Below are 14606 nucleotides of genomic sequence, written 5' to 3' on the forward strand. Positions count from 1 at the left end.
CCCCTCAAAGAATACTTCCCTGTTTACTTTGTTATAGTAAAAACATTCATATTGTTAAAATGCGTTTTCTTTATTTACAAGTAATAAGAACAATTGTTATGTCAACTATTTTCTCTTTTAAACATGAAGAGGATAAGGAATTTCACCTGAATGCTGAATTACGTGACAACAAAAGTACTTCTTATCCAAGAAGGATTAACCTTAAATTCAAACCTTGGCTTCAGTTCGACTTGCTGGCATAACTGAAGTTCTTTTTGGTGTGTGTGTGTGTGTGTTAGTTCTTAATCTCGATGACAACATGGCTTGTATAAAACCCCACAGATTGGGGTACACCATCTTGTGGGTTGCTAACACCACAACAGGTGATCAGCAAGACAAGATAACAGAAGCCAACCACAAGACAGAGAAAAAGCGACCAACAGGTAAAGGCAAAAAACATAACTATGGCAACAAACAACTAGCAAGGCAAATATTTTACAACAATTCGATGACTGAAATGGAAATTATATGTTGTCTTCTTTGTTTGTATATTCTTCAGATACTTTCTCAGAAATGGCAGAAAGGTGGGGAAGTGCTGCTTATGCAGCCAGGCGACAAAACCAAGATACAACGAGAGAATCTTCCTTCACCTTCACCAACAGCAATAACACCAAAGGTGAGAGAGCAACTACATCTTCCTTGATTGAAACTTCCAATTCATATATTTTCTTTCCTTTAAATCATGAGGTTATGTTAACTGTATTTAGTCATATTTTTCTAGAAGTTATATACAACATAGATGGTATAAGTAAAATTGCACTTTATACGTATAATTTGAATGAATTAATATAATTTATGTAATTTGCATAATTTTTGCATTTTAATTGATAATCTAAAAAGCATGTAGATCATTTAACCAGGCACTTGAACGTGTCATTTTCTCCTTCTTAGAAAAATAATTTTGTCTGTTTTATCTCAGATCCTTTTGAGGGCCCCAACTACCACATTGCTCCAAGATGGGTGTACAATCTCTCAACACTTTGGATGGTCATAGTGGTCATCCTCTCAGTCTTCACCAATGGCCTGGTACTGGTGGCCACTGCAAAATTCAAGAAGCTCCAACACCCTCTCAACTGGATCTTGGTCAACCTTGCTATTGCTGACATTGGAGAAACACTTTTGGCAAGCACCATCAGCGTTTGCAACCAGTTTTTTGGCTACTTCATTCTGGGACATCCAATGTGTGTCTTTGAGGGATACACTGTTTCTGTGTGTGGTAAGATGCAGTTTTACATGGACTATAATATTATCTAATATTTAACAAGAAAATTATAAATTGCTACACGGTGCTGAGAAAGAGTAATTGTCAGATGCTAGAACACCGTAGCATAGTGACAGTAATCAGAATTTCTCTTTTGTCTAATTTACATTATATGTATATATTATGCAGGTATTGCTGCTCTGTGGTCCCTGGCTGTTATCTCTTGGGAGAGATGGGTGGTGGTGTGCAAACCTTTTGGAAGTGTCAAGTTTGATGCCAAATGGGCCATGGGAGGCATTATCTTCTCCTGGGTCTGGGCTGCTTTCTGGTGTGCCCCCCCCATCTTTGGCTGGAGCAGGTGTGAATTTCTGTTCTTATTTCACTGAGGATTCAAGTTCAAAAGATTAAATTATTTAAAACATTTCTTTATCTCTCTCCCTCCACCAGGTACTGGCCTCATGGCCTGAAGACTTCCTGCGGACCTGATGTGTTCGGAGGCAATGAGGATCCTGGAGTCAAGTCCTACATGATTACTCTCATGATTACATGCTGCTTCTTCCCCCTGTTCGTGATCATCTTCTGCTACATTTTCGTGTGGCTAGCCATTCGTGCTGTAAGTGATATTTTAAATAAGCAAGCAACTATGTTGTTAAATACAGTAATGGTCAAGCATAGCTTTTGAAAAGGCATATTAAAAGGTTAAATCTAACCATTTCATATTCCTTCTGAATGACCACAGGTTGCTGCGCAGCAGAAAGACTCTGAGTCAACACAGAAGGCCGAGAAGGAAGTGTCCAGGATGGTTGTTGTCATGATTATAGCTTACTGTGTATGCTGGGGACCTTATACCTGCTTTGCCTGCTTTGCTGCGGCTAACCCTGGGTATGCTTTCCACCCTCTGGCTGCTGCAATTCCTGCCTACTTTGCCAAGAGCGCCACCATCTACAATCCAGTTATATATGTCTTCATGAACAGACAGGTAAGTCTTAACAGGATTCTCAGACACTGTTTTTTTTATCTTACGGATTTTATGTACCAAAGCTCTAACAATACAAATATTTCTAAATGTTTCACAATTTCCTTTCTTGTGAAGTACATTTTTTTTATTTTAAAAAACATCAGCTGACAATGTGTTCGCTCAATTTCGAGATAGACATATAATTTGAAAGTCTTCTTATGTTTAATTATTCCTCTCTCTCCAGTTCCGTACTTGCATCATGCAGCTCTTTGGAAAGGCAGAAGATGATGGCACTGAAGTGTCTACATCAAAAACCGAGGTTTCCTCTGTGGCACCTGCATAAGCCCCAGACAACGTTGTACCTCTTGGAAACAAATCGGGAACGTTCTGAGGAGATTTTCCAAATGGGACTTTTCAAATGTACAGTACATCCTCTTGTTTTTCTTAAACAAATATTCTCCCACAACTTTTCAGGAGATTATTAAGCTTTACCTCATACAGGTGCAATTTGTGTAAAAACGTTACCCACAAAACTAAAGTGCTATGAACCACCCCTTGGAGCTTTTTTAATCCACGGTCTTTGATTAAACAAGCAGAGAGTTGTGTGGTAATTGATATGCATATTATTGCTATTTGAGTGGTACATTATGGGAATATGTATATACTACTACTATCAATGTCTGTCCAAGTGGCAAGAAAAAGTTGGCTTCTTGTAAGGCATTCTCTTCACTCTGCAGTGGCTAAACTAGACAGCATCACAGCTAAGGAAAACTGAAATTAACTGCCAATGGAAATCTAATCATCTCAAAACGATGTGAACAATGTATGGTTTGAAAACCCCTTACTTTTAAAGTAACTTATGAGGTAAACATTTTGTATCCCTCTTGCAAATAAAAAAAACAAAAAAATAATAAAACTAGTAAATAGATACTTGTGTATACAATGTATTTAACAATGTTTTTTTTCTGATTAAAATACATTTCATGCATGCAGCAAAATGAAAATACCCTCTGGTCTCACTTTCTATGTTTATACACTGTTCATTCAATTTTTATTCACTGCTCCCTGTTATCAATGATTGTTTAAAGACCAAACTCACATGACACACCCAATATAAACTGTCTGGTAAAGCGGATAGGATAGAGATTATCTCCCCAATCAGGCTAAAGGCCGAAGTGATCCACTTTCCTCATGATTGTTTTGTATTTACATGAGGAAAAGCTAGAACATAGAATTAAGTAAATTAAATCAATGTCTGATTATCCCCCTCAAAGTATACTTCCCTGTTTACTTTTTTATAGTAAAATAATTTTAATTGTCAAAATGCGTTTTCTTTATGTACAAGTAATTAGAATCATTTTTAAATCAACTATTTACTTTTTTAAGCATGAAGAGGATAAGCAATTTCACCTGAATGCTGAGTAACATGACCCCAAAAGCACTTCTCATCCAAGAAGGATTAACCTTAAATTCAAACATTGGATTCAGTTCTTCCGGGTCAGCATAACTTAAGTTTGTGTGTGTGTGTGTGTGTGTGTGTGTGTGTGTGTGTGTGTGTGTGTGTGTGTGTGTGTGTGTGTGTGTGTGTGTGTGTGTGTGTGTGTGTGTCTGACCATTTCTGATTTAGATTCATCTTGATGACAACATGGCTGGTACAAAACCCCACAGATTGGGGTACACCATCTTGTTGGTTGCTTGTTGGTTGCTAACAGAGCAAGAAAAGACTAGAGAAGCCAAACCGCAAGATAGAGAAAAAGCGACCAACAGGTAAAGGCAAAAAACACAACTGTGGTAACAAACAACTGGCAAGGCAAATATTTTAGGACAATTCAATGACTGAAATGGAAATAATTTTGTTGTCTTCTTGATTTGCATATTCTGCAGAGGATTGGAGAAGTGCTGCTTTTGCAGCCAGGCAACATAACCAAGAGACAATTAAATAATCTTCCTTCACCTACAACAACAGCAATAAAACCAAAGGTGGGAGAGGACGAGAAACTACAGTAATGGCCAAGTTAACCTTTTGAAAAGGCATATTACAGGGTAAAATCTAACCCTTTAAAATTCCTTCCGAATGACCATACTGTAGGTTGCCATGCAGCAGAAAGACTGAGTCAACACAGAAGGCTCAGGAGGAAGTGTCCAGGATGGTTGTTGCTATGATTATAGCTTACTGTGTATGCTAGGGACCTTATACCTGCTGCCTGCAACCTGGATTCAGGGTATACGTACATTTTAAATGAAAATTTGTGACACTCAAATGAGTATGATATGTTACATTTGGTATGGTATGTATTAATTTGTGGATGTCCAGCATCCATTTCATATGATATGTTACGAATTACAATTTGTACAAAATGTTAACAATTTGCGATACCTATGATATTAAGTTACAAATTCCAATGTTAGCTAGGTGGCTAGGTGGCTAACATTAGCTGGCCTAGGGATTAGGGGTTAAAGGGAAATTTCACCCTGGCTCTGCCACAGCATATAGTCATTACTATATTAACAACATTACGTTTTGTCCTAAACATCAAAATGATCCAAACCACAAGCTAGAATTTGCGCATTTTCATTTCACTGTTAGAATCGGGAAGTTTTGACTTCTTGTGTTTTCGTCTGCTCATAGTGAACCACAAATTCCGGCATTCATAATGAATACAGCTACCGCCGGTAGGTAGATGGGGCGTGTCCACAAACGTGAGTGACGGTGTTGTTTACTTTGAAACGAACAACACAGTAATCTCAAAACTTCTCCAGGCACATTTTTTGGGGAACATTTGTTTTTCACTAACGTTTGTCATCATGTCCATGTGGTGTTCTGTGCCTGGCTGTGTAAATTACAAACATGCACGAAAACAGGCTATCTTTCACCCTTCTGCCTACCAGAGATCTACCCCGATGCCGCCAGTGGATTGCGGCTATCAAGAATGATGCTTATGATGACCAAAGACTATCAGAGGGATTTTCAGGGTGAACTGATGGGTAATCCATTTCGACGACAGCTGAGAAGTGATGCGATACCATAGATTTTTTCCTTCACAACAAAACAGAAGATTTTTGATTAGAGGTAATCTAACATTAGCTAGCTTGCTAGCCTAGCTGGACTAGGTAAATTAGCTAGCTAATGTTTCAGTCCTGTAATGAACTCCGAAAGCATTCAGCTAAATCATATAGCTAGCTATCATTTGGATACACACTGTCAATCCATTTCGCCTATGCCATGGTAGTCACTGCTAGACTGGTAGCTATATTTGCACAGTAAATATGTTTGTTTATTCATTCTATCTTTTACTAACGGTAGCTAACGTACGCTAGCAAATAAGACTGGTAGCCATAAGTCTGGTAGCCATCTATTCCACTTTTGTCTGGAAAACATTCATCATTGCTACCAACTCTAAAAATAGAAATGTTGATATAGCTAACTCACTCTCTGTTTGTGTGTTGGTAGCAATGATGACTGTGTATAAATTGTCTATGAATGATAAGTTGGTTCTAAGCTGACTAGCAATCTTGCTGCCAATGTAGTGACGCTAGCTAGCTAACAGCAAGCTGACAATATTGAAATGTCCATGTTAGGTGTGCTAAGGAAGCCAGTCTAATAGAGATAAATATAATAGTGTGGTGGTTGAATTGTGTATTGTTGTGTATTTTGTTGTAGGTGGTACAGAATATGATTCCACCAGCATGTGCTTCCAACCCTTAGTTATGCACAAAGTACGTTGGCAAAACACAATACAAGCTCACAGCTAAGATAGCTCAATTTACATTAAGCATGGCATGAACATGAATTGGCTAATGTTTGTATGGGTTTGTGTTATTGGGATAGAGTTAGCCTGAGGACCACAGAGTACCTTCCAGACCATGTTTTTATTTTTTAAATGTAATTTATTATTTCACCTTTATTTAACCAGGTAGGCAAGTTGAGAACAAGTTCTCATTTGCAACTGCGACCTGGCCAAGATAAAGCAAAGCAGTTCGACACATATAACAACACAGAGTTACACATGGAATAAACAAACATACAATCAATAATACAGTAGAAAACTCTATATACAGCATGTGCAAATGAGGTAGGATAAGAGAGGTAAGGCAATAAATAGGCCATGGTGGCGAAGTAATTACAATATAGCAATTAAACACTGGAATGGTAGAATGTGCAGAAGATGAATGTGCAAGTAGAGATACTGGGGTGCAAAGGAGCAAGATAAATAAATAAATACAGTATGGGGATGAGGTAGATTGGATGGGCTATTTACAAATGAGCTATGTACAGGTGCAGTGATTTGTGAGCTGCTCTGACAGCTGGTGCTTAAAGCTAGTGAGAGAGGTAAGAGTCTCCAGCTTTATTGATTTTTGAAGTTTGTTCCAGTCATTGGCAGCAGAGAACTGGAAGGAGAGGCGGCCAAAGGAAGAATTGGCTTTGGGGGTGACCAGTGAGATAAACCTGCTGGAGCGCGTGCTACGGTTGGGTGCTGCTATGGTGACCAGTGAGCTGAGATAAGGCGGGACTTTACCTAGCAGAAACTTGTAGATGACCTGGAGCCAGTGGGTTTGGCGACAAGTATGAAACGAGGGCCAGCCAACAAGAGCGTACAGGTCGCAGTGGTGGATAGTATATGGGGCTTTGGTGACAAAACAGATGGCACTGTGATAGACTGCATCCAATTTGTTGAGTAGAGTGTTGGAGGCTATTTTGTAAATGACATCGCCGAAGTCGAGGATCGGTAGGATGGTCAGTTTTACGAGGGTATGTTTGGCAGCATTTGTTGCGAAATAGGAAGCCGATTCTAGATTTAATTTTGGATGTAATGTGTAATCCATTTAGTCTACCCCTTTTCTCTTTTTACATTTTCTCTTTGTAAAACTGAGGTTATCTGGAGTTCTTCCACAGTGCCCTGCTAAAAAATACCACAAAGCGCTACACAAGCATGAGGGAGCGGACACACCTTGCGGTTATGGAGCACACAAGATTGTGGAACAGAAACACCAGAAACGGAAAGGTATAAAATCAAGACTACAGTAATGACACAACCACCTCACTCTTCTCTCTGCAGATTCTCAAAACACAACACAAAGACATGTCTACAAGAGTCCCCTGCCAAGGGCTACTGTTGACAAGAATGATCTATCAAAGTCAATGGGCTGGGGGAGGTTTACAGACAGGTCTTTGAGATGAGGGAGGGTTTTTGGTTTTGCAGGGTTGTGCTTAGAGACAGTAAATGTATTGTGTATGAGAACGATGGACAGGTAGCATTTCTCCTCAATCTCCAAAACACAACAATACATACTGTGTAAAAACGGCCCTCGTAAGACTATTCACATTTCGCTACGCCAGCAATAACATCTGCTAAACATGTGCATGTGAACAAAAAAAATTGATTATTTTAATTTTGATTACAGGTGCAGAACTTACAGTGAAATGCTTACTTGCAAGCCCTTAAAACCATCAAAATTCAGACAACCCCATCTCTTCAACCAATTTCTGCCCGCACCTGCCCGCCCGACTAGCATCACTACGCTGGACGGTTCTGACTTTGAATATGTGGACAACTACAAATACCTAGGTGTCTGGTTAGACTGTAAACTCTCCTTCCAGACTCCCAGTAAGCATCTCCAATCCCAAATTAAATCTAGAATCGGCTTCCTATTTCACAACAAAGCCTCCTTCACTCATACCCTCGTAAAACTGACTATCCTACCGATCCTTGACTTCGACGATGTCATTTACAAAATAGCCTCCAACACTACTCAGCAAACTGGATGTAGTCTATCACAGTGCCATCCGTTTTATCACTAAAGCCCCATATACTACCCACCATTGCGACCTCTATACTCTCGTTGGCTGGCCCTCACTACATATCCGTTGCCAAACCCACTGGCTCCAGGTCATCTATAAGTCTTTGCTAGGTAAAGACCCGCCTTATCTCAGCTCACTGGTCACCATAGCAACACCCACCCATAGCACACGCTCCAGCAGGTATATTTCAAAGTCTCCAAATCTCCAAAGCCAACACTTCCTTTGGCCGCCTTTCCTTCCAGTTCTCGGATGCCAATGACTGGAACGAATTGCAAAAATCACTGAAGCTGGAGACTTATGTCTCCCTCTCTAACTTTAAGCATCAGGTGTCAGAGCAGCTTACCGATCACTGTACCTGTACACAGTCAATCTGTAAATAGCACACCCAACTACCTCATCCCCATATTGTTATTTAAGTTGTTAATGAAGATAAGCCTCGGGCTGTTAATGGCTTGTTCCTTGTTGGAGAGCAATTCATGAGTAAGGATGTTTTTTGGGAGACCCATTTGCTGTCACGGAGATGGTGAGGGATGCATTGAGAAAGGTGGAGGCAGTCAGAGTGGCCAGGACTGGTATGATGTTAATTTTATGTGTGTCAGAAGAGCAAAAGGAGTGTGCATTGTGCCTCTCAAAATATTGACATATGAAAGTGGTTTGCTATGATTTTCTGAATAGCGCACCGACAAATGTTGTTATCTCTAGCATCTCCTTAGATACTGTGGTTTCGGTTTAGCCAGGACATAGTTGATGTTTAGCCAGTAGTTGATGCACATAGCTTGAACCACATGGTAGATGGAAAGAAGAAGGAAAGCCTATTGGTTTTACTGTCGTTTGATGAAGAGTTTCTCCAGACACATGTGCCTTCAGAAAGTATTCATACCCCTTGACTTAATCCACATTTTGTTGTTTTACAGCCTGGATTCAAAATGGATTCAATATTTATTTTTTTCTCACCCATCTACACACAATACTCCATAATGACAAAGTGAAAACATGTTTTTAGAAATACAGAAATATCTAATTTACATAACTATTCACATCCCTGAGTTAGAATCACCTTTGGCAGTGATTACAGCTGTGAGTCTTTCTGGGTATGTCTCTAAGAGCTTTGCACACCTGGATTGTACAATATTTGCACATTATTCTTAAAAAAAATATTCAAGCTCTGTCAAGTTGGTTGTTGATCATTGCTAGACAGCCATTTTCAGCCCAGTGGGTGAATGGAGAAAAATAAGAAAGTCTGTCGGTGTTGTTGTTTTTTGATGAAGAGCAAATACCTACGCATGTGAAGCTTGGTTATATAAGATACGTGGTAAGAGCTTTCATACCCAAACCACTGCAGTGTAAGAATTGTAAAGGATTAGGCCATGTTTCAAGTGTGTGCAGATGGACAGAGTATACTGATGAATGGTGTGTAGAAGAACGACGATGTTGCAAAAGTGGTGTGGATCATGATCCCGAATTCCTGGAGTGCCCTGTAAGGGTGAAGGAGATTGAGGTGGCAAAAATTAGAGCGGTAAATCGAATCTCCTATGCAGAGGCGATTTAAAATAATTGAGAAAACATGTGATGCTAGTGAAGATATGGTAGTGGATGCACCACAGCTTGTAGTAAATGTTTCCTGCCTGTCAAAAGATACCCTGTGCGGCCTCCTGAGTGGTGCAGTGGTCTAAGGCACTGCATCACAGTGCTAGCTGTGCCACTAGAGATCCTGGTTTGAGTCCAGGCTCTGTCATAGCTGGCCGCAACTGGGAGACCCATGGGGCGGCGCACAATTGGCCCAGCACCGTGAGGGTTTGGCTGGCAAGGATGTTCTTGTCGCATTGTGCTCTAGCGACTCCTGTGGTAGGCCCGGACGCAATGCACGCTGACACGGTTGCCAGGTGTACGGTGTTTCCTCTGACACATTGGTGTGGTTGGCTTCCGGGTTAAGTGGGCATTGTGTCAAGAAGCTGTACGGCTTGGCTGGGTTGTGTTTCGGAGGATGCACAGCTCTCAACCTTCGCCTCTGCCGAGTCCATATGGGAGTTGCAGTGATTGGACAAGACTGTAACAACCAATTGGTTACCATGAAAAAGCGCTAAAAAAATATTTAAAAAGGTGAATTGTGTGGCATTCAAAGAAGTCTAAGAAACTGGACATTATTGTGGCTGCGGCAAAAACGTTTTTGCGACTTAAGAATTTTACGTCTGAAGACTTGCAAGGCGCCGAAAGACCTGTCTTCCCAGGTTCCCCTTGAGCCATTGTAGGGATCAGATCTGTTAGATTTTTTAACATAAACGTTTTTTGATTTATTTTATTCAAACATTTGTTGTAGTTTTTTGGTAGTTTGTTCCGTTTTTGGGGAATCCTGTTTCCATCCCGCACAGTAGGTGGCGGGATGCACATTCAATTGTGCAATCACCAATATGCAATAGAAGAAGAAGAAGAAGAGGTCTGGTGAAGCATGGTGCTGCAGAAAGTTTTGTGGATTAAAATGTGTTATCCGGGGGCTCAAGGGAATGGCATCCCTTGAGAGAAAGAGATGTATGTTAGGGGAAGTACAATATTATCATAAGGAGACATATTCTTGGAATACAGCGGAGGAATGGAGGGAAAAGGAGAGGCAGAAGAGGTTGAAGAGAGAGAGGGAGGAAGTGTGTGATCTTGAATCTGTTAAAAATTGGTAAAGATGAGTCCATCAAACAAATGGGGACAAGAGATGTGAATTGTTTTGCTCTCAAGAAAATTGTGCCATTGAAAGGAGTGATGACTGGGGTAGTGGTAAAAGTGAAAGTTTACCAACTGAAGGGGAAGATTCCAGGTGTTTGTGATGCTCGTCGTTCGGTGTGACGCAGACAGGGTGGCGTGAGTGTTGAAACAGAGGAGTCGTTGTCTGTTCTTTTGTGTTTTGATGTTGAATCTTTGCCTGACAAAATGATGTTAGGATATATAAGCCATCTCGTACAAGCTTTTGTGCCGAACACATTATGTTGTTGCAGGTGTCAAGCTTATGGGCATGTGGCAGTAGTGTGAGGTAGGACTAGATATATTTAAATAGTGGAGTAGGGTGGTGGGTTTTTAATGAGTATACTCCAGTCTAGTAGTTGGCAGTAATGCAACTTTTATTAGACCTAGCAAGATGGCGCCGACAGAGATGGTCGCCTCGCTTCAGGTCCTTAGGAAACTATGCAGTAATGAGTTTTTTTATGAATTATTTCTGACATTGTTAGCCCAGAAAATCTCAAGTGTTATTACATACAGCCGGGAAGAACTATTGGATATAAAAGCGACGTCAGCTTACCAACATTACGACCAGGAATACGACATTCCCGAAGCTGATCCTTTGTTTGGAACTCCACCCTGGACATGGGATCTAATCCCAGAGGCCGACCCAAAACAATGCGGTCACCGCAAGAGAGGCAAACAGAACGGCCTACTGGTCAGACTTAGAAGGTGAGCACACCATCCACCGCTTCCGAGCATATTACTCGCAAATGTCCAATCTCTAGACAACAAGGTGGACGAAATTAGGGCACGAGTTGCCTTCCAGAGAGACATCAGAGATTGTAACATTCTCTGTTTCACGGAAACCTGGCTCACTTGGGATATGTTGTCAGAGTCGGTACAGCCACCTGGTTTCTTCATGCATCGCGCCAACAGAAACAAACATCTTTCTGGTAAGAAGAAGGGCGGGGGTGTATGCCTTATGATTAACGACGCATGGTGTAATGACAACAACATACAGGAACTCAAGTCCTTTTGTTCACCTGACCTAGAATTCCTTACAATCAAATGCCGACCGCATTATCTCACAAGAGAATTCTCTTCGATCATAGTCACAGCCGTGTATATCCCCCCCAAGCAGATACTTTGACGGCACTGAAAGAACTTCACTGGACTCTATGTAAACTGGAAACCATATATCCTTAGGCTGCATTTATTGTGGCTAGGGATTTAAAAAAAGCTAATCTGAGACCAAGGCTTCCTAAATTCTATCAGCATATCGAATGCGTGACACGAGCTGGTAGCATTCTGGACCATTGCTACTTTAACTTCTGCGATGCATACAAAGCCCTCCCTCGCCCTCCCTTGGCAAATCTGACCATGACTCCATTTTGTTGCTCCCATCCTATATGCAGAAACTAAAACAGGAAACGCCCGTGCTCAGGTTTATCCAATGCTGGTCTGACCAATCAGATTCCACGGTTCAAGATTGCTTCGATCACTTGGACTGGGATATGTTCCAGGTAGCCTCAGGCAACAACATTGACATATACGCTGACATGGTGAGCGAGTTAATTAGCAAGTGCATCAGAGATGTTGTACCCACTGTGACTATTAAAACCTTCCCAAACCAGAAACCGTGGATTGATGGCAGCAGTTGTGCAAAACTGAAAGTGCGAACCACTGCTTTTAACCATGGCAAGGTGACTGGAAATGTGACCGAATACAAACAGTGTAGTTATTCCCTCTACAAGGCAATCAAACAAGCAAAGCGTCAGTATAGAGACAAAGTAGAGTCACAAACATGAGACGTATTCGGCAGGGTCTACAGTCAATCACGGATTACAAAAAGAAATCCAGCCCTTTGCGGACATCGACGTCTTGCTCCCAGACAAATGAAACAACTTCTTTGCTCGCTTTGAGGACAATACAGTGCCACTGACACAGCCCGCTACCAAAGCCTATGGGCTCACCGTCACCATGGCCAACATGAGTAAAATATTTAAACACTTCTATGGGCTAGGTGGGACGTGACCGTCCCACACTATTCAACAGCCAGTGAAATATCAGGGCGGAAAATTGAAAAACAACAAAATGTCATAATCCAACTTTCCCAAACATACAACTATTTTACACCATTTTAAAGATAAACTTCTCGTTAATCTAACCACATTGTTCGATTTCAAAAAGGCTTTATAGTGAAAGCAAAACATTAGATTATGTTAGGAGAGTACATAGACAAAAATAATCACACAGCCATTTTCCAAGCAAGGATGTGTCAATAAAACCCAAAACACAGCTAAATTATGCGCTAACCTTTGACGATCTTCATCAGATGACACTCCTAGGACATTATGTTACACAATACATGTATGTTTTGTTCGATAAAGTTCATATTTATATCCAAAAACAGAATTTTACATTGGCGCGTGATGTTCAGAAAATGTATTCCCACCAAAACGTCCGGTGAATGTGCACATCAATTTACAAAGATACTCATCATAAACGTTGACAAAATATATAACAATTATTTTAAGAATTATAGATAGACTACCCATGGATGCAACCGCTGTGTCAGATTTTAAAATAGCTTTACGGAGAAAGCACATTTTTCAATATTCTGAGTACATAGCTCAGCCATCACGGTGAGCTATTCAGACACCCACCAAGTTCGGGGCAACCTAAACTCAGAATTAGTATTATAAATGTGCTCTTACCTTTGCTGATCTTTGTCAGAATGCACTCCCAGGACTGCTACTTCCACAAGAAATGTTGTTTTTGTTCGAAATAATCCATATTTATGTACAAATACCTCCATTTTGTTCGTGCGTACAGATCACTTATCCAAAGGCATAATGCGCGAGCGTGGAACGAGAAACGAAAAGTCTAAATGTTCCATTACCGTACTTAGAAGCATGTCAAACGCTGTCTAAAATCAATCTTTATGGTATTTTTAACGTAAAATTGCGATAATATTCCAACCAGACAATAGCATATTCATTCAAGAAGAAAAAGAAGGGGCGGGACCGAGCATATCCTATCCCTTTGTTGCCAGGCAGACCACTCAGTAACTGAGCTCCTATTATCTGCCCAGTGACAGGAAAATGCTCAAACCACTTTCTGAAGGCTTTAGACAGCCAATGGAAGCCTTAGGAAGTGCAATGTCACCCCACAGACACTGGAGCTTCGATAGAGAATCAAAAGAAGAACTACAATTCTCAGACTTTTCACTTCCTGCTTGGATTTTTCTCAGGTTTTTGCCTGCCATATGAGTTCTGTTATACTCACAGACACCATTCAAACAGTTTTAGAAACTTCAGAGTGTTTTCTATCCAAATCTACTAATAATATGCATATTCTAGTTTCTGGGCCAGAGTAGTAACCTGTTTAAATTGGGTACGTTTTTCATCCGGTCGTGAAAATACTGCCCCCTAGCCCAGACAGGTTAACCCTCGCAAGACTGCCGGCCCAGACGGCATCCCTAGCCGCGTCCTCAGAGCATGCGCAGACCAGCTGGCTGGTGTGTTTACGAACATATTCAATCAATCCCTATCCCAGACTGCTGTCCCCACATGCTTCAAGATGGCAACCATTGTTCCTGTTCCCAAGAAAGCTAAGGTAACTGAACTAAATGACTATCGCCCCATAGCACTCAATTCTGTCATCATAAAGCGCTTTGAGTGACTAGTCAAGGATCAGATCACCTCCACCCTACCTGATACCCTAGACCCAGTCCAATTTATTTACCGCCCCAATAGGTCCACAGACGACACAATCGCTGTCACACTGCACACTGCCCTATCCCATCTGGACAAGAGGAATACCTTCGTAAGAATGCTGTTCATTGACTACAGCTCAAAATGTAACACCATAGTACCCTCCAAACTCGTCATTAAGCTCAT

At 41.0% G+C, this 14606-nt stretch overlaps 1 protein-coding gene across 2 annotated transcripts; it reads left to right on the top strand.

The window, feature by feature from the left end:
* The first annotated feature begins 271 nt into the window (after positions 1-271).
* Positions 272-3202, top strand: LOC100136940 (long wave-sensitive opsin). Of its 2 annotated transcripts, XM_014133083.2 has the most exons (7): positions 272-422; positions 539-655; positions 959-1255; positions 1430-1598; positions 1688-1853; positions 1980-2219; positions 2443-3202. In XM_014133083.2, the coding sequence occupies exons 1-7, from the start codon at positions 299-301 to the stop codon at positions 2539-2541; spliced, it is 1212 nt and encodes a 403-aa protein (XP_013988558.2). In that variant the 5' UTR covers positions 272-298; the 3' UTR covers positions 2542-3202. The 2 variants fall into 2 exon arrangements, with proteins under 2 accessions (XP_013988558.2, NP_001117177.1); NM_001123705.1 differs by lacking the exon at positions 272-422 and having other exon boundaries at positions 553-655; positions 2443-2541.
* Positions 3203-14606: the final 11404 nt, after the last annotated feature.

The sequence above is a fragment of the Salmo salar genome, chromosome ssa12 (genome assembly GCF_905237065.1).
Source record: "Salmo salar chromosome ssa12, Ssal_v3.1, whole genome shotgun sequence".
Lineage (NCBI taxonomy): Eukaryota > Metazoa > Chordata > Actinopteri > Salmoniformes > Salmonidae > Salmo > Salmo salar.